The 22102-nt window shown below is 40.7% G+C and overlaps 1 protein-coding gene across 3 annotated transcripts in view; it reads right to left on the bottom strand.

The window, feature by feature from the left end:
* Positions 1 to 5159: 5159 nt before the first annotated feature.
* Positions 5160 to 22102, bottom strand: part of LOC118388542 (S-adenosylhomocysteine hydrolase-like protein 1) — a 62124-nt gene continuing 45181 nt past the window's right edge. For all 3 annotated transcript variants that reach the window (XM_035777727.2, XM_035777726.2, XM_035777728.2), the window contains 13 exons: positions 20968 to 21070; positions 16259 to 16353; positions 16011 to 16117; positions 15798 to 15914; positions 13021 to 13084; positions 12140 to 12228; positions 11704 to 11774; positions 11410 to 11504; positions 11132 to 11230; positions 10968 to 11036; positions 8690 to 8768; positions 8187 to 8307; positions 5160 to 7966 (listed from right to left, as the gene is read on the bottom strand). In XM_035777727.2, the coding sequence (XP_035633620.1) occupies positions 7960 to 7966; positions 8187 to 8307; positions 8690 to 8768; positions 10968 to 11036; positions 11132 to 11230; positions 11410 to 11504; positions 11704 to 11774; positions 12140 to 12228; positions 13021 to 13084; positions 15798 to 15914; positions 16011 to 16117; positions 16259 to 16353; positions 20968 to 21070 (1116 nt within the window). In that variant the 3' untranslated portion in view covers positions 5160 to 7959. The remainder of the gene's footprint in view (positions 7967 to 8186; positions 8308 to 8689; positions 8769 to 10967; positions 11037 to 11131; positions 11231 to 11409; positions 11505 to 11703; positions 11775 to 12139; positions 12229 to 13020; positions 13085 to 15797; positions 15915 to 16010; positions 16118 to 16258; positions 16354 to 20967; positions 21071 to 22102) is intronic.

The raw sequence follows: 22102 nt of genomic DNA, 5'->3' as shown, positions 1-22102 counted from the left end.
CCACCTTCACAAGTGCAGTCTCAGTGCTATGATGGGTCTAAAACAAGACTGAAGCGTTTCGTATACATTGTTTGTCTTCAGGAAGGCAGTGAGTTGCTGCGCAACAGCTTTTCAACATTCTTTGAGAGGAATGGGAGATTCGATATAGGCCGATAGTTTTTTATATATTCTGGGTCAAGGTTTGGATTTTTCAAGAGAGGCTTTATTACTGCCACTTTTAGTGAGTTTGGTACATGTTTATTATGTTCAACATAGGACAACTGAGCTTTGGAGAAATACGCAGATTTAAAGAGGAGTCCGTAATTTGCTTTCTAATGATCATGATCTTTTCGTCAATGAAGTTCATGAATTTATCACTGTTGAAGTGAAAGCCATCCTCTCTTGGAGAATGCTGATTTTTAGTTAGCTTTGCAACAGTATCAAAAATACATTTTGGATTGTTCTTATTTTCCTTAATTAAGTTGGAAAAATTGATGATGGCGCAGCGAGGGCTCTTCCTGCCTTTCCAAGCTAGTCGGAAGACATCCGGTTTGGTGTAGCACCATTTCCGTTCCAATTCTCTGGAAGCTTGCTTCAGGGCTTAGGTATTTTCTGTATACCAGGGAGCTAGTTTCTTATTTTTACCTTTATTTAACTAGGCAAGTCAGTTAAGAACAAATTCTTATTTTCAATGATGGCCTAGGAACAGTGGGTTAACTGCTTTGTTCAGGGGCAGAACAACAGATTTTTACCATGTCAGCTCGGGGATTTGATCTGGCAACCTTTTGGTTACAAGTCCAACGATCTAACCATGAGGCAACCTGCTGCTCCCACTGAGTCGATGATGGCTCCAAAAGCCTTTTGGAGTGTGTCTGTGGACTTTTCCATGTGAATATTAAAGTCACCAAAAATGTGAATATCATCTGCCATGACTACAAGATCCGATAGGAATTCAGGGAACTCCGTGAGGAACGCTGTATACGGCCCAGGAGGCCTGTAAACAGTAGCTATAAAAAGTGATTAAGTAGGCTGCATAGATGTCATAACTAGAAGCTCAAAATATGAAAACACAGTCGTTATTTTTTGTGAAAATTGAAATTTGCTATCGTAAATGTTAGCAACACATCCGCCTTTGTAGGATGTGCTTGGGATATGGTCACTAGTGTAACCAGGAGGAGAGGCCTCATTTAGTACAGTAAATTCATCAGGCTTAAGCCATGTTTCAGTTAGGCCAATCACATCAAGATTATGATGAGTGATTAGTTAATTGACTATAACTGCCTTGGAAGTGAGGGATCTAACATTAAGTAGCCCTATTTTGAGATGTGAAATATCACAATCTCTTTCAATAATGGCAGGAATGGAGGAGGTATTTATTCCAGTGAGATTGCTAAGGCAAACACCGCCATGTTTAGTTTTGCCCAACCTAGATCAAGGCACAGACACAGTCTCAATGGGGATAGCTGAGCTGACTACACTGACTGTGCTAATGGCAGACTCCACTAAGCTGTCAGGCTGGCTAACAGCCTGCTTCCTGGCCTGCACACTATCTCATTGTGGAGCTAGTTGATAACCTTAGCAGTAAATGCAAGAAATCCTACCTTACTAAAACTCATCCTCTCTCAATCTCTCTTTAGGCCTACTCACTGGGGGGCTCCCAGTCGAATGGCTTTGGAGGTTCACTGTGTTTCTCCCTTTCCAGTCCTAACCTGTGAGAGTCTGTCACTCCCCTTGATACAGGTGTTTATTAGCTATCAATTCCATTATTTCCTGTAGTGTTCATGATCTCTCAACTTGTGGCCTTTATTTTCTGTCTTCCTGTAGCATAAAAGCTGCAATTGAAGTGTAGACCGTGGCTCAAAGGGACCCACCCGGTTTGCGTCCAGAAGCTCATGTCGCGTTCAAGTACTAGTCGGAACAAGGAAACTCTGACATTTCCAACTTGCTAACTGGTTGTTGTTACACACGTGCAGCGTTCAACGAAATCAGCAAGTTGTACATTTCAGAGTTTCCTAGTTCCAACTAGCATGTGAACGCAGCATTACTCCAAAAGGTAATTGAGGACATCACATCAGCAGTGACTTGACCTGCCTCCCAGCTTCCTGTCTACAGAGTGAATCTTGGGTGGTGGTGGAAATTGTCACCAGTCTTATTCCCAGCGTTAGAGCCAACCCTGCAGATTGAGACTCCCCTGAGGGAGAGGGATCCGCCAGCAAGGCACTTGTCGACGTGAGGATTTGGGTGGTGATATCTTTGCTTTAGGAAGTTGCTGGTACTCTGCACTTCACAGATGCTTTCAATCATACGAAGCAGCTACATATCTTCTTCTGGGGTCAGGATTGTGCGCTCCATACTTGATGACATGATGAGTGTGGCTGGTGGCCCCACTGTCCTGAGAAAAACCTGAGTGCTGGAGATAGAGGTTACAGGAACTATCATGACAGCTGTCAGTCAAACATGCGGACCACACCGCTCGCTATACATGCACGAACGTTGCAAAATAAATGTACACGTACATATTATTCAATCATTGCATACACACTGCTCGCGCGTGTTTGCATAGCCAGGCGCTAAAATAGAACTTGGTTCTATGTTCTATTTGTGATGCTTTAAGTGCTGCAAGTCCCACCTCTCCCATCTCCTCATTGGTTTTTAGGAGCAGATACCTACATGGGTGATTGAACGAAGAACTGAGGTCCATACTCCAGTCCAGTTGGTGGTGGTAATGCACCTTAAAGTTGGTTGCCGACATATAAAGTCCAAAGAAAGAAGACTGAAAGAGGAGAGGTTACTAGAAACTAACTCGGTTTACCCTTTTATCTGTGGATTAATTGTCAGAGTAGAGGACATTGTGCATTTCAAGTAAAATAACTACCCAATGTTTATTTTTAAAATTTAACTAGGCAAGTCAGTTAAGAACAAATTCTTATTTACCATGACAGCCTACCCCGGACGACGCTGGGCCAATTGTGCACCGCCATATGGGACTCCCAATCACGGCCGGATGCGATGCAGACTGAATTCGAACCAGGGACACACACGTTGTCACGCCCTGGTCTTAAGTATTTTGTGTTTTTCTTCATGTATTGGGTCAGGCCAGGGTGTGGCATGGAGTTTTTGTATTGTGGTGTGTTTTGTCTTGGGGTTTTGGTGTGTATGTATTTGGGATTGTAGCTAGTGGGGTTATCTAGCAAAGTCTATGGCTGTCTGGAGTGGTTCTCAATCAGAGGCAGGTGCTTGTCGTTGTCTCTGATTGGGAACCATATTTAGGCAGCCATATTCTTTGGTTGTATTGTGGGTGATTGTCCTGCGTGTCTTGATGTCCTTATTCTGTGTTAGTTTGCACCAGTTTAGGCTGTTTCGGTTTTCATTACGTTTATTGTTTTGTAGAGTTTGTGTTTTGGATTCGTGTTACGTTTGTTTTATTAAACATGGATCACAATATACACGCTGCAGTTTGGTCCGACTCTCCTTCACCTTATGAAAACCGTGACACATGTCTTGCACTAAGATGCAGTGCCTTAGACCACTGCGCCACTCAGGAGCCCAGGACAAATTAGCTAGCAACAGCAAGCTTGAAAGCTAAATTGCCATGAATGTTTAATGCTTTTCAACCTGTCCCCAAATTAATGTAGTTGGTTCAGAGTTCACGTGCGCCCGGTCCAGTCAGTGTCTGTCGCTATTCACGTGACTGCAAGACTGGACCCTGCTCCTGCATAAACTTCTGCTTTATCTAGAACTCTGAGTCACATCTTGGCAGTAAGTTCCCTCTTGTCCATGGAGAACGTCTTGTGATTGGTTTTCCAACCCTGCACACCATTGTGACCAAACTTCTGGACCAAATCTACTGTGGTGCAGCAAAGGAGGATTCCATTCGCGCCCTGAGGGACTGGCCTTTTCTGGATGATCTTGGTCAACAAGAGGTCAACTTATAACCAGCAGAGGTGAAAGAGATTGTAGCCTCTGCATATAATCAACTGACCCAGCACTCAGAATCCAAGATGATCGTTCAGTAATGTCTCCTCTAAGAGCCAAATGGTGTCCAGAGACATCACCTGTCTGATTGTGAAAGCCATGAAGGTCTTTCCCAGTGGCTACTCTGGGAGATACCCTGTGAGACCTGGTGACTGGGGAGCACTGCAGAGTGGATGAGCACAAAACAGTGAACTACTGGACCATAATGTAACTTGGAACTGTTCCAAATGCCCTCTTTCTACACATTATTGACACGTGTGTAAGTCATCTTTGCAATTGACCCTACAATTCCAGTGAATGGTGAAGATGTGAAGAAGCACTTCTGCTTGGCACAGCAGCTTTGGGTTGTTCACCAAAGCGCCAAAGAGCAAAGCTCTCCTATGAGCCTTGAAGAAATGACCTGTTTGTGAAGAGAACCTGGACAGGTTGACTCTGACCTGGGGGGCATGCCCTACTCTGGATACGTTGCAGCATTATCACCAAACCAACTGTATATTGATGCCTTCATGGAGGACAAGGAGCCGTACTTTAATGTCTCCCAAATGGTCTGCTGAGAAGTTGCTGTATTTCTAGAGCCCGTCTGCCATCAACAACAGCCCTGCAGTCGTTGTAGGATCAGAAGACAGAAAAAATAGTAAGCGCTCTATGAATACAGTTTGTTAGTCAGACATGCTATTTAGTGAGTCACAACTGTGGTGCTATTTTGTCGGTTTACAGTTGAGGAAACTATGCAGCCTCGTATGCACTTGGCAGATTGACACTGGAGGACAAACCATGTGAGCCAACAGAATATAATGGATTTGGAGGTGAATACTTAAAATACTTCTTTCAGATGATCATGAAATCACCCATGAAAGGAAGTTTCCTCCGCTGTTTGGAGGGCAGTGTAGCCTGTGTCACCTATGGCAGCTGTAGACATCCTAGCACTAGACCAAGCCTGGACTAAAATACAGTCATTCTTGGCCCAGTCTTTAAAAAATGTAAACAGCCAAATCAAATATTGTTTATACTCTAATCTATATTTTGTCATTTACAGCACTGTTCACATGAATAAATAGTTTATTGATTCCATTTACTTAGTTTTTCAAAATGTCTATACTGTGAATTTGTATAAAAAAAGTTGCTTAAGTGAAAAACCCTCATACAGTTAGTTCCAGAATTGGACCTTGATCACATTAGGTAAATAATCACTTGTTAAACAATGGTGCACTAGCAGGTTTTAATTCAAACACCGAAAAGTTTATTAAAGGGATCGGTACACATCAACCAACAGAAAGCAGAAAAATAAATAGCAGCATAAGTAAAACAACTTGAGTTGACTCAGCCAGACTATACATCAACCACTCAGATAATACACAGAAAAATAATACATAGTACTGTATAATTTAACAATATAATTTAATTTGCAAAGCTCAAATAAAAAAGGAAGTTTTGTCACAACCAGAGATACATAAACGATTCTCGCATCATGTACATCCCAGTGCTCCTTGCTTTACATCAGGGATGTGCACTGGCGCCCCAAAACCCCCCTTTTGTAGGCCTGCGGATCAATTTCACCCCAAAAATAAATAAATAAATTTTAGGAACTCAGTCTCAACTTATTTTTGATAGTTGGAATAGTAGAATACACAAGGTGCAATTTCAAAATTTGGTAGTGTGCATCAGTTTCTGTTGTTATGTCAGTCACCGACAGTCACTCAATTAGCCCAAATTGCAGAACACTGTTGCATACAACATCCAAATGACCCTGGACTTGTGAGCTGGTCAGATAACACTTAACTGCTAGACAGGGTTTCATAAACTGACTATATTTGTCAGTTATTACGTCATCCTGCTAGTCGTTATGGTTCTGACAGTATAAACAAATCTAAAGTATGGGAGATTCAATGAACTAAAACAGAATTTGAATTCAGAGGCCTTGTAAACAACACAGTGCATGTAAAGGCATTCTGGTTTTACTTCATGGCATGCTTTTGGTAGTGCTATACAGACAATATCCAAGGGAAGAAATAAAGATTTACTGTTACTTAGTCCAAAACAGGTCAATTCAAACTACTATGTTCTCTTACAATGGAAGTAACTAAATGCTGACACATTAAGCAGTTCGGGTACCCCCAATAAGTACAAATATTTATGAGACCACTACAGTGATGCACATCTTGGTGCATAGTGATTATACTGCAGAATCAGAACACTGTTGGACAGCTTTCAAAGAGGAATAGAGTGGACAGACATAATCCTACAACTGATGAATGTGCAGTATCAGATGGGTCACAAGGCACTGTCACTTGACCAGTAACCAAAGTTACGATGCCAATACCCCTCCAACAATGTCCTTCTCACGCATATGTCCTTGGTTGTAATGCTCAACAGCTTTAAGTAGTGCAAAGAAGAAAGCGCTTTATCTCACAGTTGCATCTGCTAATATATATACAAATTAAACAGTATCTGTTGTTTCACACAGCTAAAATGGAAGGACAGAAAACACTGAAAATTGTACACACAAATGTGGTCTGTATTCAACCGACTCAGTGTCCCATGTTACCAGACCAGAGTGACAGTGCATGTCATTTTAAATGCACCGGTAATACATACAGATGATTTAACCAGCGTAATATTCATCAGCAGGTGGAACTAAAACACAACATTACTCAACTGAATAACCACTCTCCTTATGGAGTAGACCTTTCAGTGTGATGGTGACATGAATACAGGGAAGTATGGATGCAGAGAACAGACAGAAGGACAACATGGTGATCAGGAACGTTAAGTGAAAAACAGATTCACGTCACACAAACAGGGATACTAAAATCAGCCAACTACTGTATTTTTAAAAAATCACGTCAATAAACTTAATTCCACATGGTTTAGACCAGGAATGGAGAAATAGCAATGCACTATTGTCCTTGTAAGTCTGATAAGACTCCTACAATGCAAAACATTCCAGTGTTATTACCATATTACCATGTGAGACTCAATCAAAACCAGTGCCAGATTGGATTGTCACTCTTCTGGTTGCACATACCTTTCTGTATCTTACACTTATACATTTTGTTAGTGAAGATAATTGCATTTCTGTACTGTACATGCACACATGTACTATTCAAAGAAAATCATATACTGTATGTCTGCCCTTTAGTCTATTTAAAAAAATGTTTTTTTTAAATGAACCTTTATTTAACTAGGCAAGCCAGTTAAGAACAAGTTCATATTTACAATGACGGCTTAGGAACAGTGGGTTAACTGCCTTGTTCAGGGGCAGAACGACAGATTTTTACCTTGTCAGCTCGGGGATTCAATCTATCAAACGTTCGGTTACTGGCCCAAATGCTCTAACCACTAGGCTACCTGCTGCCCCAATACAGTACAGTCAGTACAGGTACTCATATTTTCAATAAAACCTCAGTTCTGTTTCAGAGGAAGAGAGATAGAGATCAGTAAAATGACAAGCTGGTAGAAAACATCTATACATGGTCCAGCAGGAAATGTGACAATGCCTTTAAATGGGACATTGAGGTTGAGTCTTTCTAGTGTGGAGGCCATTTCTCCCTGTTCCCTTGGCTGGAATGTAATTATTTGAGAAGAGCGACATCAATGCAGACAGAAAATATAAATCTCAATTACAACAATCCCCTTCCCTACACAATCAATTGGCACAATAATAAAGATCTATCAAACTACAAATAACACATCAGAAAAATGTCTATTCTACTGGAGAGTGGGAATGAAATCAGACGTGTATATAAATATCTCAAGCAGACAGCTGAGTTTAGGTGCTGTACTTTCAATTGGTCATTGATGTTGTGTATGTTGGTTTGTTAGAGTGTGTATTTACAGAACTAATGGTGAAACTAAACACACAAAACAGCAAGTGAAACAGGGTAACACCTACTGTAGAAGATGAAGGAATAGGAGCTTAATATATATATATATATATATATTTCATTATCTTATCCAGGCCATGCCCAAGTCAAGGAGTGCAGAGTTGTGGTCCATTCATGCAAGCTAATACCTATGAATACCAAAAATGAAAATATTAGTCAAATGTATGTACTGAAGTTATAAAAACCTTCACTTAACTTGATTGTACCAATAAGAACATTTGCTGTGGCTGTGGGGGATGATGTTGTTGTGTTGTGGCTGTGGGGATGAAATGCAAAAATGAAGATAAATCTGACATAAATCTGATATTGTGGTGACATTTAAAGGGATGTTAGCAGGGAAATGTGTACCTGTAGTAGTTGGGTTTGAATGGGCCATTCTTGTTGAGGCCCAGGTACTTGGCCTGCTCATCTGAGAGCTCCGTTAGGTGGGCATCAAAGGTGGGCAGGTGCAGGCTGGCAACATACTCATCTGAGACAATCACAACACACATACAATTATAGAAGTAATAAGCAATGTTTTTATAATTGTATTCAACAAATATTTGTGTCTGTATGCTTGAATACCAAATAAAAGTTACAGAATTGATTTGTAATGTCTCATTCCCATCACCAGATGGCATAAGTAGGGCCTCAGAGACTAGTGAAAGTGGTTTGCACAGCTTGTCCCAAACAGGCATTTGTGAAACAGTAATATGTCCACAGAGACAGGGATAAAACAGCCAAAGCAGGAATTGTGTTGTGTAGCTAGCTAGATCATAACATAATCATAACTACCACTACAGACATTATTTATCTGTATTTCCTTGTAACGCGCCAAACATGGCAGGGTATAAGGGCTGTCCATTACTCACCCATCTTCTTGGGAAGCAAGTAGACATCCTGTTTGTAGCGGCCCTCTGGAGCATTGTACAGCTCAATAAGAGCCAGAGCCTGTTGGAGAAATGAAGCACAATACACAATCATTAGTATACACACAAACTCAAGAATAGATGGGTCGTTACAACAATTAGGTGCCTTTTGATTTGTGTAACTACTTTTGACTTCACATTATTTAAACCGTGTCATAAAGAAACATGTTCAACGTCATAAGAAAACACGTTATTTTATTAAATGTTTTTGTAGTCGTTTCTCTGTAATACTACTAGTCACCTAGCAATTTTATGAAGATGGCTTTAGCCCAGATAGCCTGAAATGTAGCTAGTTATCAATCAAGTTAGAGTAACTAGCTTGTCTAACTAGCATGCCAGCTAACTAACTTAGCTGGCAAGGTTGGTAGAGTTTAGAAAAGTAAGCAATTACTACATGTACTGAAGACTCACATAACTTTCAATCTTTTACCCATTGTTTGTTTACCAGTGATGCACAGAAGCATACATTGTTTATTGAAACAAATTACCATCAGGCAGGAGGATACAGACAGCTCAAGAGGTATGCTTAGATATCCAGAATACAAAACGTTTATTATACATATATATATATATATATATTTTTTTTTTACATATGATTATGGCTTTAGATTGCAGAAAAAAGCTATAACTTCCAGACGGGGGGGCGAGCCCCTCTCCTGACCACACACCCAGACATCCTAACGTACCTTGTCCCCTTCCAATTTTTGGGGTGCATGTGTAACACAGGTCAACTAATGTTGAACACTTATCGTTACTAGTGAGATTCCAGTAACCAATCATATGATACTATATTGCTATTGATATTGATATTTAAGTTGACAGCTATTACAAATCAGCTGTCAGAAGCTGCATGACAGGCAGTTTATTTTGAGCCAATCAAAACTCAATATTCTCTTAGTCCCTCTCCTAACCTCACGTTATACACCAGTCGGCGCCAACATGCTGAAAAAAAAGATCTAGAACGGAACGGAAAACTAAGTTAAAAATCAAGTTGTATGAATCTGAACTAAAAGGAGAGAATATAGGAGATATTAACACTCACTTCTCTATACAAACGTACTGTGAAGGGATTGAGGGAAAGATTGACGCCAGGATTTGGTCAGGTTTTTTGAGTATGGATTCAGTTCCACCAATGATGGCGAGCCGCCGAACCCAGGACATCGATAAGAAGATTTGAATGCAAAGATTTATTTTCCTTGGAGAACACTACATTTGCACTGCCATACCACAGTGTGATAGGATTTTTCTTGCAAGACATTGCAGTGGGATTGTTATAAGCACATGCTACACTTAAACACCTTACAGTGTTTATTGATAGGCACAGTCACTCACATTTATATATCACTACGATGGAATCAGTCAGTATTTGGGAATTGGTTTGTGTTTTCCTGTGGATTCATGTTTATTGTATTGCTATTGAACATTGACATCAGAGATTCTCAGATTAAGATAGAGTTGGGTGCACCCTAGCAAATTATAGGCAGGATATCTGGCCGATATCTAAGTCTATTGTACTATTGATGTATTTCAATCATATTGAACTCTGTCACGACTTCTGGCGAATTGTTTATTGTAGTGCTTGTGCACGTTCCCCGTGAGCGCACGACGGGTTATTTTGTGCCCATTTATCTTGTTGCCGTTGGTTTTGCTTAATAAATATCGGGTTATTACCCAGAGTTCTGCTCTCCTGCGCCTGACGTCTCTGCCGCCAATTACGCACCCCGCTACAAGCTCATTGTACAAATTTCACATATCAATATTTACTCAAGGCGATACATTATTTTGTAAGTATTTTTTATTTACAAATACAAGCCGGCATTCTTTTCCTAAATTATTCAGTTGTGTGGTTTTCAATTCACCCGAACCTAACTGGTCCAATAGAGTTTAATCTTGAACATAGCATTAAGCAATTGTTACACATAATGCCCCTGGATGGGGGTAACTTGTTGATGCACAAGGTGCTAAAGTTCAGAATGGCTGTCAGTCAAAACCCATACAGAGTTTTGAAGCAGAGACCCTGAACTCTGACATCACGTATAGCATGTTACAGCCACGGCATTCCAATTATCAGTGTCCAAATCAGGCTGTAACAACAAAATGTGGATAAAGTCTAGGGGGATGAATAATTTCTGAAGGCAGTGTGTGACGTAGAAGTCACAGATTGCTATCTGCAGCACTACTCTAGCTGCTTTTTAGCTACTGTGGGGAGTGTCTGTATTACCTGGGTCGTGGCAGTGATTGACAGGACGAAGGTAGGAACTGTGGAGCAGCTGAGGTTCAGAAGACGACCCTGAGGGAGAGAAACATTTGACTTGTTATGTGGTAGTGTGTGTGTGTGTGTGTGTGTGTGTGTGTGTGTGTGTGTGTGTGTGTGTGTGTGTCCACCTCGGCCAGCAGGATGACCCTCTTGCCATCAGGCCAGATGACATGGTCCACCTGAGAGCGCACTCTCTCCCAGGTCAGCTCTGGGGTCCGCAGGCTCGCCTGGGGAGCAGGTCACAAAGATCAGCAGACCAACACACTATGCACTCTCAAGCACACTACTAAAAGTCTTAATATGCAGTACATTTTAAACAATCATGAACTTCATTTTCCCTGGAAAGGCTCTGTTGATTTTTACGTTCTACTGTAGTCACGAATTGTGTTGTGTTAAAGTTCCTCACCACGTCAATCTCAGTGTTGGAGTGTCCCATGTTGCACACGATGGAGCCGTTCTTCATACGGTCCAGCTGGTCCCTGGTCACCACGTTCTTATTCCCTAGGAGACCACAGGAAAAACACCAGTCTAAAACTTCCAACAAAATAGAGCTTAGCAGCACAAATTCTCTCGATTAGATGATACAGAGGGCCATGTATGTATGTCAATGCATATATTGATCGTGACAGGCATGTACTGGAAGCCCATAGATTGATGTAGAAAGTTGGTTACATAAGTAAGGTAGTTTGATGTTGTTTACCAGTGCATGTGATGATGCTGTCCACCTGGCGGATGACCTCATTAAGCTTGACCACCCTGAAGCCATCCATGCTGTTCAAACATGGGGAGAGACGGGTTAGTAAGAACAGATGGGGGTAGACAGGTGCTCTGCCTACAGTAGAGTTGGTTAGTACTGGTCTACGAGTGCCATTCAACTAATAAGGCTCTATTGTTGTATTTAAAAGGTTTAGTATGCTGCCATCTAGTTTCTATCATGTTATCCTAATGATGAAAGCCAGTTCAGGTTTTCGGGTTTATATTTTGATGGAGAATTTTTGTTTCAAAGGTTAATCTTAGAGCAGGACAGAGAGACTCCTCTGTCCAGAGGGTTTTATGGTCTAATTCATGGTGTCATTTCTCTGGGTCAGCAGTTCTCTACATTTGGCACTTTCTGCTTCCAGTTTCCTGTCCCTCACCAGGCCTGCAGGGAGCAAATGGGATCAATCTCTGTGACGTAGACGATGGATCCCATGGCTTTCAGTGCGGCAGTGCAACCTTTCCCAACCTGCAGGGAGAGCATATCGCATTAGAATTACATAATATGATCACATCACATTGACCTCAATCAACAGAATAGGCCACAATGGACCCACAAAAGAACATGCATATCAGTAAACATTGACGTCCACATTAAAAACTCTATAGAGGCCGATTACTTTAGACTAAATATACAATAACTTAGCATGACATGGCATTGAACTCTTCAGTATATAAATGTACAAGTATGTACTGTATAGGTGATTATCATTATACAGAGTGCACATGTTTTTTATAGCAGGTTTAGCGTAGCCAGCACAAACACAGTCTCTTCAAACATAACTACATATACAATATGAAAACCCTGTGATGGAAATAAAAAATGTGTGCTATTCTAATAACCAATTTCTGTGTTCATTCAAGTGACTGATTGAACGAATCCTCACTAACAGTATCTGCAATTTGGCAGTACGCCCAAAACCTATTTTAGAGAAAGGGATATCTCAGTTTTAAGGTCTCAGCTCAGAGAGAAGAAGCATTATGAGGTATTGGTCTGTCACATGCATGACCCAGTATTGGTCGTCACATGAATGAAGCAAATGTTAATGATTAATTAATTATAAATAAGCTAAATCATGCAAATATAACTTGTCTGTATATAAGAGAACTAACGGAACTGCCCCGGGTGGAGCAACTGAACGACATGTGTACTTTGCATTGAGTTAGTTGGAACCTCTCCAGCGCGCTGATAATAAAGAATAATGCATTTTGGATTGACTTCCGAATGTCCCTGTGTAGAATTTCCATGACACCCCCTTACCTCGCCATAACCACAGACAACCACCTGCTTTCCTCCAAACATCACGTCTGTGGTCCTCTTCAGGCTGCAGACAGAAACATGGAGATAGAGACAGGGGAAACATTAAGATACAGGAAGTTGGCCTTTCTATGTTAAGTTGAAACTCCAGAAAGAGTGAAGTGGGCAGTAGCAGTCCATAAAAGCAATTTCCCAGGCCACTGGATCACACAGGCCATGTTGTTAGCCTGATGTATTGGCCTATTGTGTGTGTGTGTGTGTGTGTGTGTGTGTATATATATATATATAAATAACTCACACACACACACACATAATATATATATATATATATATATACACATACAGTACTAGTCAAAAGTTGACACACCTACTCAATCCAGGGTTTTTCTTAATTTATACTATTTTTAAACATTGCAAAATAATAGTGAAGACATCAAAGCTATTGAATAACACTTATGGAATCATGTAGTAACCAAAAAAAAATGTTAATCAAAATAGATTTTATATTTGAGATTCTTCAAAGTAGCCACCCTTTGCCTTGAGATGGTTTGGGATGTGTTGGACCACAGAGTAAAGGAAAAGCAGCCAACAAGTTCTCAGAATATGTGGGAACTCCTTCAAGACAGTTAGAAAAGCATTCCAGTTGAAGCTGGTTGAGAGAATGCCAAGAGTGCAAATTTGTCATCAAGGCAAAGGGTGGCTACTTTGAAGAATCTAAAATAGAAAACATATTTTGATTTGTTTAACACTTTCTTGGTTACCACATGATTCCATATGTGTCATTTCATAATTGTGATGTCTTCACTATTATTCTACAATGTAGAAAATAGTCAAAATTAAAACCCTTGAATGAGAGCGTTCAAAATTTTGACAGGTACTATATTTGAGATATATATGTACAGTATTTGATCCACAAAAAAATCAGATACATAGTTAAATATTATATATACAGTTTACATACACTTAGGTTGGGGTCATTAAAACTAATTTTTCAACCACTACACAAATGTCTTGTTAACAAACTATAGTTTTGGCAAGTCGGTTAGGACATCTACTTTGTGCATGACACAAGTACTTTTTCCAACAATTGTTAACAGACAGATTATTTCACTTATAATTCACTGTATCACAATTCCAGTGGGTCAGAAGTTTACATACAGTAAGTTGACTGTGCCTTTACATAGCTTGGAAAATGACAGAAAATGGCTTTAGAAACTTCTGATAGGCTAATTGACATCATTTGAGTCAATTGGAGGTGTACCTGTGGATGTATTTCAAGCCTACCTTCAAACTCACTGACATCATGGGGAAATCAATTGTAGACCTCCACAAGTCTGGTTCATTCTTGGGAGCAATTTCCAAATGCCTGTACTGTAATCTGTACAAACAATAGTATGCAAGTATAAACACCATGGAACCGCGCAGCCGTCGTACTGCTCAGGAAGATGATGCATTCTGTCTCCTAAAGATGAACGTACTTTGGTGTGAAAATGGCCAATCAATCCCAGAACAACAGCGAAGGACATTGTGAAGATGCTGGAGGAAACACGCCTCTTTGCTTAACATCATGGGAAAATAAGTAAATTGTTGACCTCCACAAGTCTGGTTCATCCTTGGGAGCAATTTCCAAATGCCTGAAGGTACCATGTTCATCTGTACAAGTATAGTATAAACACCAAGAGACCATGTAGCCGTCATTCCGCTCTGGAATGAAACGCGTTCTGTCTCCTATAGATGAACGTACTTTGGTGTGAATAGTGCAAATCAATCCCAGAACAACAGCAAGGGGACCTTTTGAAGATGCTGGAGGAAAACAGGTACAAAAGTATCTATATCTACAGTAAAACGAGTCCTATATCGATATAACCTGAAAGGCTGCTCAGCAAGAAAGAAGCCACTGCTCCAAAACCACCATAAAAAAGCCAGGCTATGGTTTGCAACTGCACATGGGGACATAGATCACACTTTTTGGAGAAATATCCTTTGGTCTGATAAAACAAAAATATAACTGTTTGGCCATAATGACCATCGTTATGTTTGGAGGAAAAAGGGGGAGGCTTGCAAGCTGAAGAACACCATCACATCCGTGAAGCACGGGGTTGGTTACATCATGTTGTGGGGGTGCTTTGCTAAAGGAGGGACTGGTGCACTTCACAAAATAGATGACATCATTAGGAAGGAAAATTATGTAGATATATTGAAGCAACATCTCAAGACATCAGTCAGGAAGTTAAAGCTTGGTCGCAAATGGGTCCTCCAAATGGACAAGGACCCCAAGCATACTTCCAAAGAAAATGTGTGGGCAGAACTAAAAAAGCGTGTGCGAGCAAGGAGGCCTACAAACCCGACTCAGTTACACCAGCTCTGTCAGGAGGAATGGGCCAAAATTCACCCAACTTATTGGGGGAAGCTTGTGGAAGGCTACCTGAAATGTTTGATCCAAATTAAACAATTTAAAGGCGATGCTACCAAATACTAATTGAGTGTATGTAAACGTCTGGCCCTCTGGGAATGTGATGAAATAAATAAAAGCTGAAATAAATCACTCACTCTACTATTATTCTGACATTTCAACTTAAAATAAAGTGGTGATCCCAACTGACCTAAGACAGGAAATTTTTACTAGGATTAAATGTCAGGAATTGTGAAAAACTGAGTTTAAATGTATTTGGCTAAGGTGTATGTAAACTTCCGACTTCAAGTGTATGCACAAAGAGCAGTGAGGTGTCGAAGCGAGGGAACATTCACTTGTATGCTTGAAAGGTACATTTAACACCTACCCATCCAAGATAGACTCTCTGCAGCAGTAGAGGTTGTCAAACTTCTGCTTTGTCACAGAGTCATTTACATTCATGGCTGGCACACACAGCTTGCCTGCTTTGGACAGCTGGTACAACCTTTAAGGCAATGAGAAAGTAACTAAGTTCAGAGTTACCTGTTGGTCTTATGAACATGTATAATTGAGAATATATTTTAATCAGAAATAAAACCACCTGTGGACCCCAGTCACACTCTCCTCCACAATGCCCCTGATCTTCTTGAAGCCGTTGGGGTATTTCTTATACACCCAGTGAGTCAAGTCCCCTCCGTCATCAAGGATCTACCACAGACACAGCAACAAGAGATAACATTCTCAACAAACAGTGACAACACGCAAACACATATCAGTAACACAAAATGGTCAACAAGGGCGTTTGTCTTGCTGTTAAAGGAGGGTAATTGACAAGAGTTCTATGGGTACCATGTTAGGCTGCCACCCCTCCATGTTGATGCACTTGTTGATACACCACCAGAAGTCATCCTCCGATTCCCCCTTCCAGGCAAAAACAGCCACACCTGCAGAAATGACAAGGTAGTTGGGGGAATAAAAGGGGTTTAGAAATTACAATATTTCTCCAGATCAGACATATGTCGCAACAAATATAGAAGCTAAGGCCCTTTTTAAACAGCAGCACAGGGTCCTGAGCCATTAACAAGACCCTTCATTCTAGAGAGAGCAGAACCGATGACGTTTGAACACACGGTGCTTGATGTCCGTATAATCTGTTGTAAAGTCATTAATATAACAAACTGCAGCTTAACTCTAGACATCTGGACCTGCACAACAGTCTATCCACAACACCAAAGAGCCTAGATCAGCCCCTGCCTCTGTAGGCTCCTCCAGGTAGACTTACATAACCCTGCTCACTAAACACCAGGGCCGGGACGGTACTCGTTGGTATCGTGGCAAGGAAACAAAACACAAAGTGGATTAATCTTCTTTAGGAAAACAGCCTTAATGTTGGAAACAAACATTATGTTGTCATCCAGAGTCACATGTATTTATTTTCCAAGCTATAGCACACAATAATTTACATACAGCAGGTTTTTAATGATCAAAGAGTAATGTCTGCTTCGTGTTTTCATTTTTTCCATGGAAAGAATATTGAAATTCTGGTATCATCCCGGCCCTACTAAACACTTCAGCTCTCTACCATTAAAGCCCACTTCACACCCTCATAAATCACTCAGGAAACGGGTGTCAATAGCAGCCAGAACTACCAGTATTGACATCAGTATTGAACAGTCATGTAGGATTTAAGCTACACTAGTTTATCGGGGTGAGCTTCACTGTAGGCCTATTCACCTATACTGGTATGTGTGTCACTATACTGCTATTTGTGTCATGACCAATTGTCGTGAACTGACCTAACCTTTGAATATTTAACATTGTGTTATAAAGCCTGCATTATGATGTTATAAGCATGGCAGAAACAGAGGGCCTGAGTAAAGCCCTCCATATGTTTATTTATTTATTAGCTTCATCAGAAACAGCAGCTACTTTTCCTGGGGTCCACAAAAAAAAGAACAAGTAACAAAACACGGATAGATCCGGACAGTCACAAATTTAAAATATAAAAACAATACAACAACAAAAATGTGTGTTTGTCTCCCCTTATAGTCCCTGCCGTTCAATAAGATTGTTGTTTATTCACTTTTTTTAAAGATCATTTTGTTGTTTGCTTGAGTAAATGGAGATGGGAGTGCTGATAGCTACTTTGAGGTAAAATGTACTGACTATGACAGTAACATGTGGTTTTCACATTGTGCCATCTTAAGATGAATGCACTAACTGTCAGTCTCTCTGGATAAGAGCATCTGCTAAATGACTAAAATGTTAACTTGTCAAAAATGCAGAACATCTTTTTATAACAGACATGAATAATGGGGAGATGAAGAGTGTAAATAATTAAGATACCTTGATATTTAATCTAACGGGACCAACTGTTTTAAAAAATATCGGTATCTTTCATACCGTTTGTTGATCACACATTCCCTACCGAAAGAAAGTACGACAGTGCAGAAAATAGTGGGAAATGTTAGAGATATTTTGACCTGCATAGGCGAGAGACGTGCTTTGATAATGCAACCTATGGATTACAGAATAAAGTTAGGAATATTAATGCGAGACAGGAGTCAGGATTTGGGGTTTCAGTGGAATTGGGACTAGATAGGAAAATAGTCTATCTCTAGGACTGGAGAACATAGCATTTTCCTTCATGCCTCTGAATTGTTAACATACTTAATGTCTGACAGAGATGTCTATGTAGTGAATTGTGCATAGGCCTATCAAATATGTGACTGTCTGAAGAGTCACGATGACAGCTCAAAGAGGCACACATTATGTTTTGTGTCTATACCGTAAGGGTTTGTTGTAGGGTTTACCAAGTACATTTGGGTCAGCAGTGTCAATTATGCGTCTGCTTTGAATCTATGGTAACTTTGTGTGAAGTAAATACGCTGGGCTAAAGGCTTCCATGTGAAAACCTGTTTGGATAATGAGCCATTTTATTTTTTGCTAATCTGTTGTGTATTTTGTGGCATTGCATTATTGCCAACATTGGGGAAAATGTCAGTCATTTCCAGGTCGTCATTACATTTTTTCTGGAAATGTGAAGTGATCCCGGTTACCCATGTTAATCCCTACTTGGTGGCCAACAGCAGCACCCTAAAAGAAGAGGCTTTAGACTAAAACAGCTCAACAACATCTGACATGAGATCCTCTCTAAGCTTTACTGGAATATGCCTCTGAATATATACAACACCCCATAGGCATTCCTGTCTTTTCTGTAGATGTACAAGGATATGTCTGTTCTTTAAACCAAGAGGGGATAATAAGCTAGGTATCTTGTTTCTAAAGCTGTTATCCAGTGATTTTTAGGAGAGGACCAGACATCAGGTAATAACTGCAGCAGGACAGAAGGCCTTCTGGTCATTTCCACCCCAGAGAGAGCAGAGCAGGCAGGCCGAAACAGAAGCTGCCAGAGGACAGCTCCATAAAGAGCAACTGTTTATTAGAAATAGATACTGTGACAGATGTCGCTTTACACAATGATGTGGGAAAGGGAGGGCTTACGTAAAAATATAATTACCAAAAAATAAAGTGGTAAAAAAAAAAAAAACATCCTAAGCCCTGCTATTGAATTGGAGGAGTGGGGAGATTTTGAAAGCTCTATGATTATTCTGCCATGCTACTCGTCCCATATGTCCATACAGCTAGAAACATGTTATACAGTACCACCTGTCCACCTGTGGTAAATTCAACTGATTGGACATGATTTCAAAAGGCACACACCTGTCTATATAAAGGTCCTACAGTTGACAGTGCATGTCAGAGCAAAAACCAAGACATGAGGTCAAAGGAATTGTCCGTAGCGCTTCGAGACAGGATTGATGGGAGAACTTTCCAGAAGGACAACCATCTCTGCAGCATTCCACCAATCAGGCCTTTATGGTAGAGTGGCCAGACAAAAGCCATTCCTCAGTAAAATGCACATGACAGCCCACGTGGAGTATGCCAAAAGGCACCGAAAGGACTCTCAGACCATGAGAAACAAGATTTTCTGGTCTGATGAAGCTAAGATTGAACCCTTTGGCCTGAATGACAAGTGTCACATCTGTAGGAAACCTGGCACCATCCCTACGGTGAAGCATGGTGGTGGTAGCATCATGCTGTGGGGATGTTTTTCAGCCGCAGGGACTGGGAGACAAGTCAGGATCGAGGGAAAGATGAATAGATCAAAATAGAGAAGTCATTGGTGAAAACCTGCTCCAGAGGGCTCAGGTCCTCAGACTGGGGCGAAGGTTAACCTTCAAACAGGACCACGACACAGCAAAGACAAGGCAGGAGTGGCTTCGGGACAAGTCTCTGAATATCCTTGAGTGGCCCTGCCAGTGCCCAGACTTGAACCTGATCTAACATCTCTGGAGAGACCTGAAAATAGCTGTGTAATGATGCTCCCCATCCAACCTGACAGAGCTTGATAAGATCTGCAGAGAAGAAATGGGAGAAACTCCCCAAATACAGGTGCTATGCTTGTAGCGTCATACCCAAGGAGACTGGAGGCTGTAATCACTCTCAAAGGTGCTTCAACAAAGTACTGAGTAAATACCTTTATTTATTTATTTTTTATTTATCTAGGCAAGTCAGTTAAGAACAGATTCTTATTTACAATGACGGCCTACAACGGCCAAACTCAGACGACTACTGTGCGCCGCAGTATTGAACTCCCAATCACGGCTTGTTGTGATACAGCCTGGTTGTGATATAACTTATGTAAATGTAATACTTCAGTTTTTTATTTCACTTTGTTATTATGTGGTATTGTGTGTAGATCGATGAGGAGAAAAAAACTATTTCATCCATAGAATAAGTCTGTAACGGAAAAAAATGTGGAAAAAGTCAAAGGGGTCTGAATACTTTACAAATGCACTGTATATACCTACGTACAACTAACTATCTACTCCCTTCATCTGGTCAAGTCAGTAGGTTTCTGGCAGGCTTGCTGTATGTACGGTATGAAGATTTCTGGCATAAGTCACACGTAGAAAATGTCAACACTGCTGAGAGTGGGTTGTAAATGGTCAGAGGATACTGTGTTTGTAGGACAAGTTAATCAGCCCACAGCCTATGCACCAGTTCTTCTCCCAGCTTGAGCTGTGTGACTGGTGATATTTACTGTAATGCAGTCTGAATCTGTTGTGAACTGCTCAGGCTAACAGGCTGTGAAAAGAAAAAAGATCCCGCTACAGAAACACATATACTTAACAAACACCCAGAAACCTAAGAGATATGCGTGTCTTGGTGCTGTAGTTCATTGACTAGAGGGCAAGTCTGATGTTCTCTGTGCTTTCCAGGACTTTATTGAGAACATCTCCAAAATGTCTCTTTAGTTTCAAACGGCACAGGGAAGCAAATCACCCCCAACATTTAGCCCGCTCATGTAATTAATTACATATTAATACGAGTTAATGTATGTTATGCAGAAATAGTACCAATTAATATGAATGTGATGAAACACAACTTTCAAAAACCTCTTATGAAGTACAGTCAGTCTCTCATTCTGTTCCACATAGAAGCTATTACTGTAACAAAGCTGTAAAGTAGTCATGTTGAAAGCTTCTACTTACCGATCTCTGAGAGGGCAGCTGCCACCTCGTTCTGTGTGGAGTAGATGTTACAGGCTGTCCAGCGACACTGGGCCCCCAGTGCCACCAGAGTCTCAATCAACACCTGAGTGCAGAGCGAGGAGGTTGAATGAGAGGAACAAGGAACAAGAACAATACAGAGATGTACAGGTAATATTTTGTATCATAAATAGCTAATGGGCAATACAGAACACAAAAGAGAGCAGACCATTCAATATATTTAGCCTACTGTATATACAGTGCCAGTCAAAAGTTCGGACACCTACTCATTCAAGGGTTTTTATTTTTTACAACTTTCTAGATTGTAGAATAATAGTGAAGACATCAAAACTATGAAATAAATCATATGGAATCATGTACCGGTACCCCCTGTATATAGCCTTGTTATTGTTATGTAAATGTTTTGTGTTATTTTTTGATTGATTTGATTTTTTCCCCTTTTGTTTATTGCTTGAACTGCATTGTTCGTTAAGGGCTTGTAAATAAATATTTCAAGGTAAGGTTGTAGACCTTACCGAGCTGGTCACGGGTGCACCTCAGCCACGCTCAAGATCCTAAGGTCCTAAACGATATCATAACCACCATCGATAAAAAAAACAGTACTGTGCAGCCGTCTTCATCGATCAGGCCAAGGCTTTCGACTCTGTCAATCACCGTATTCTTATCGGCATACTCAACAGCCTTGATTTCTCAAATGATTGCCTCGCCTTGTTCCCTAACTACTTCTCAGATAGAGTTCAGTGTGTCAAATAGGAGGGCCTGTTGTCCGGACCTGTGGCAGTCTCTATGAGGGTGCCACAGGGTTCAATTCTCGGGACGACTCTTTTCTCTGTATATATATCAATGATGTCGCTCTTGCTCCGGGTAATTATTTGATTCACCTCTACGCAGACGACACCATTCTGTATACATCTGGCCCTTCTTTGGACACTGTCTTAACAAACCTCCAAACAAGCTTCAATGCCATACAACACTCCTTCCATCTGCACATATATCACTCCAGTGCTAATGCTAAATTGTCATTACTTCACCACTGTGGCCTATTTATTGCCTTACCATCCCATCTGGTTAGCGCTTACTGGAACTATCATTTGTTTTTAAACAGGACAATGACCCA

The sequence above is a fragment of the Oncorhynchus keta genome, chromosome 10 (assembly GCF_023373465.1).
Source record: "Oncorhynchus keta strain PuntledgeMale-10-30-2019 chromosome 10, Oket_V2, whole genome shotgun sequence".
Taxonomy (NCBI): domain Eukaryota; kingdom Metazoa; phylum Chordata; class Actinopteri; order Salmoniformes; family Salmonidae; genus Oncorhynchus; species Oncorhynchus keta.
Note: the sequence above shows the minus strand (reverse complement) of the source record. Positions and strands in the feature narration are given on the sequence as shown.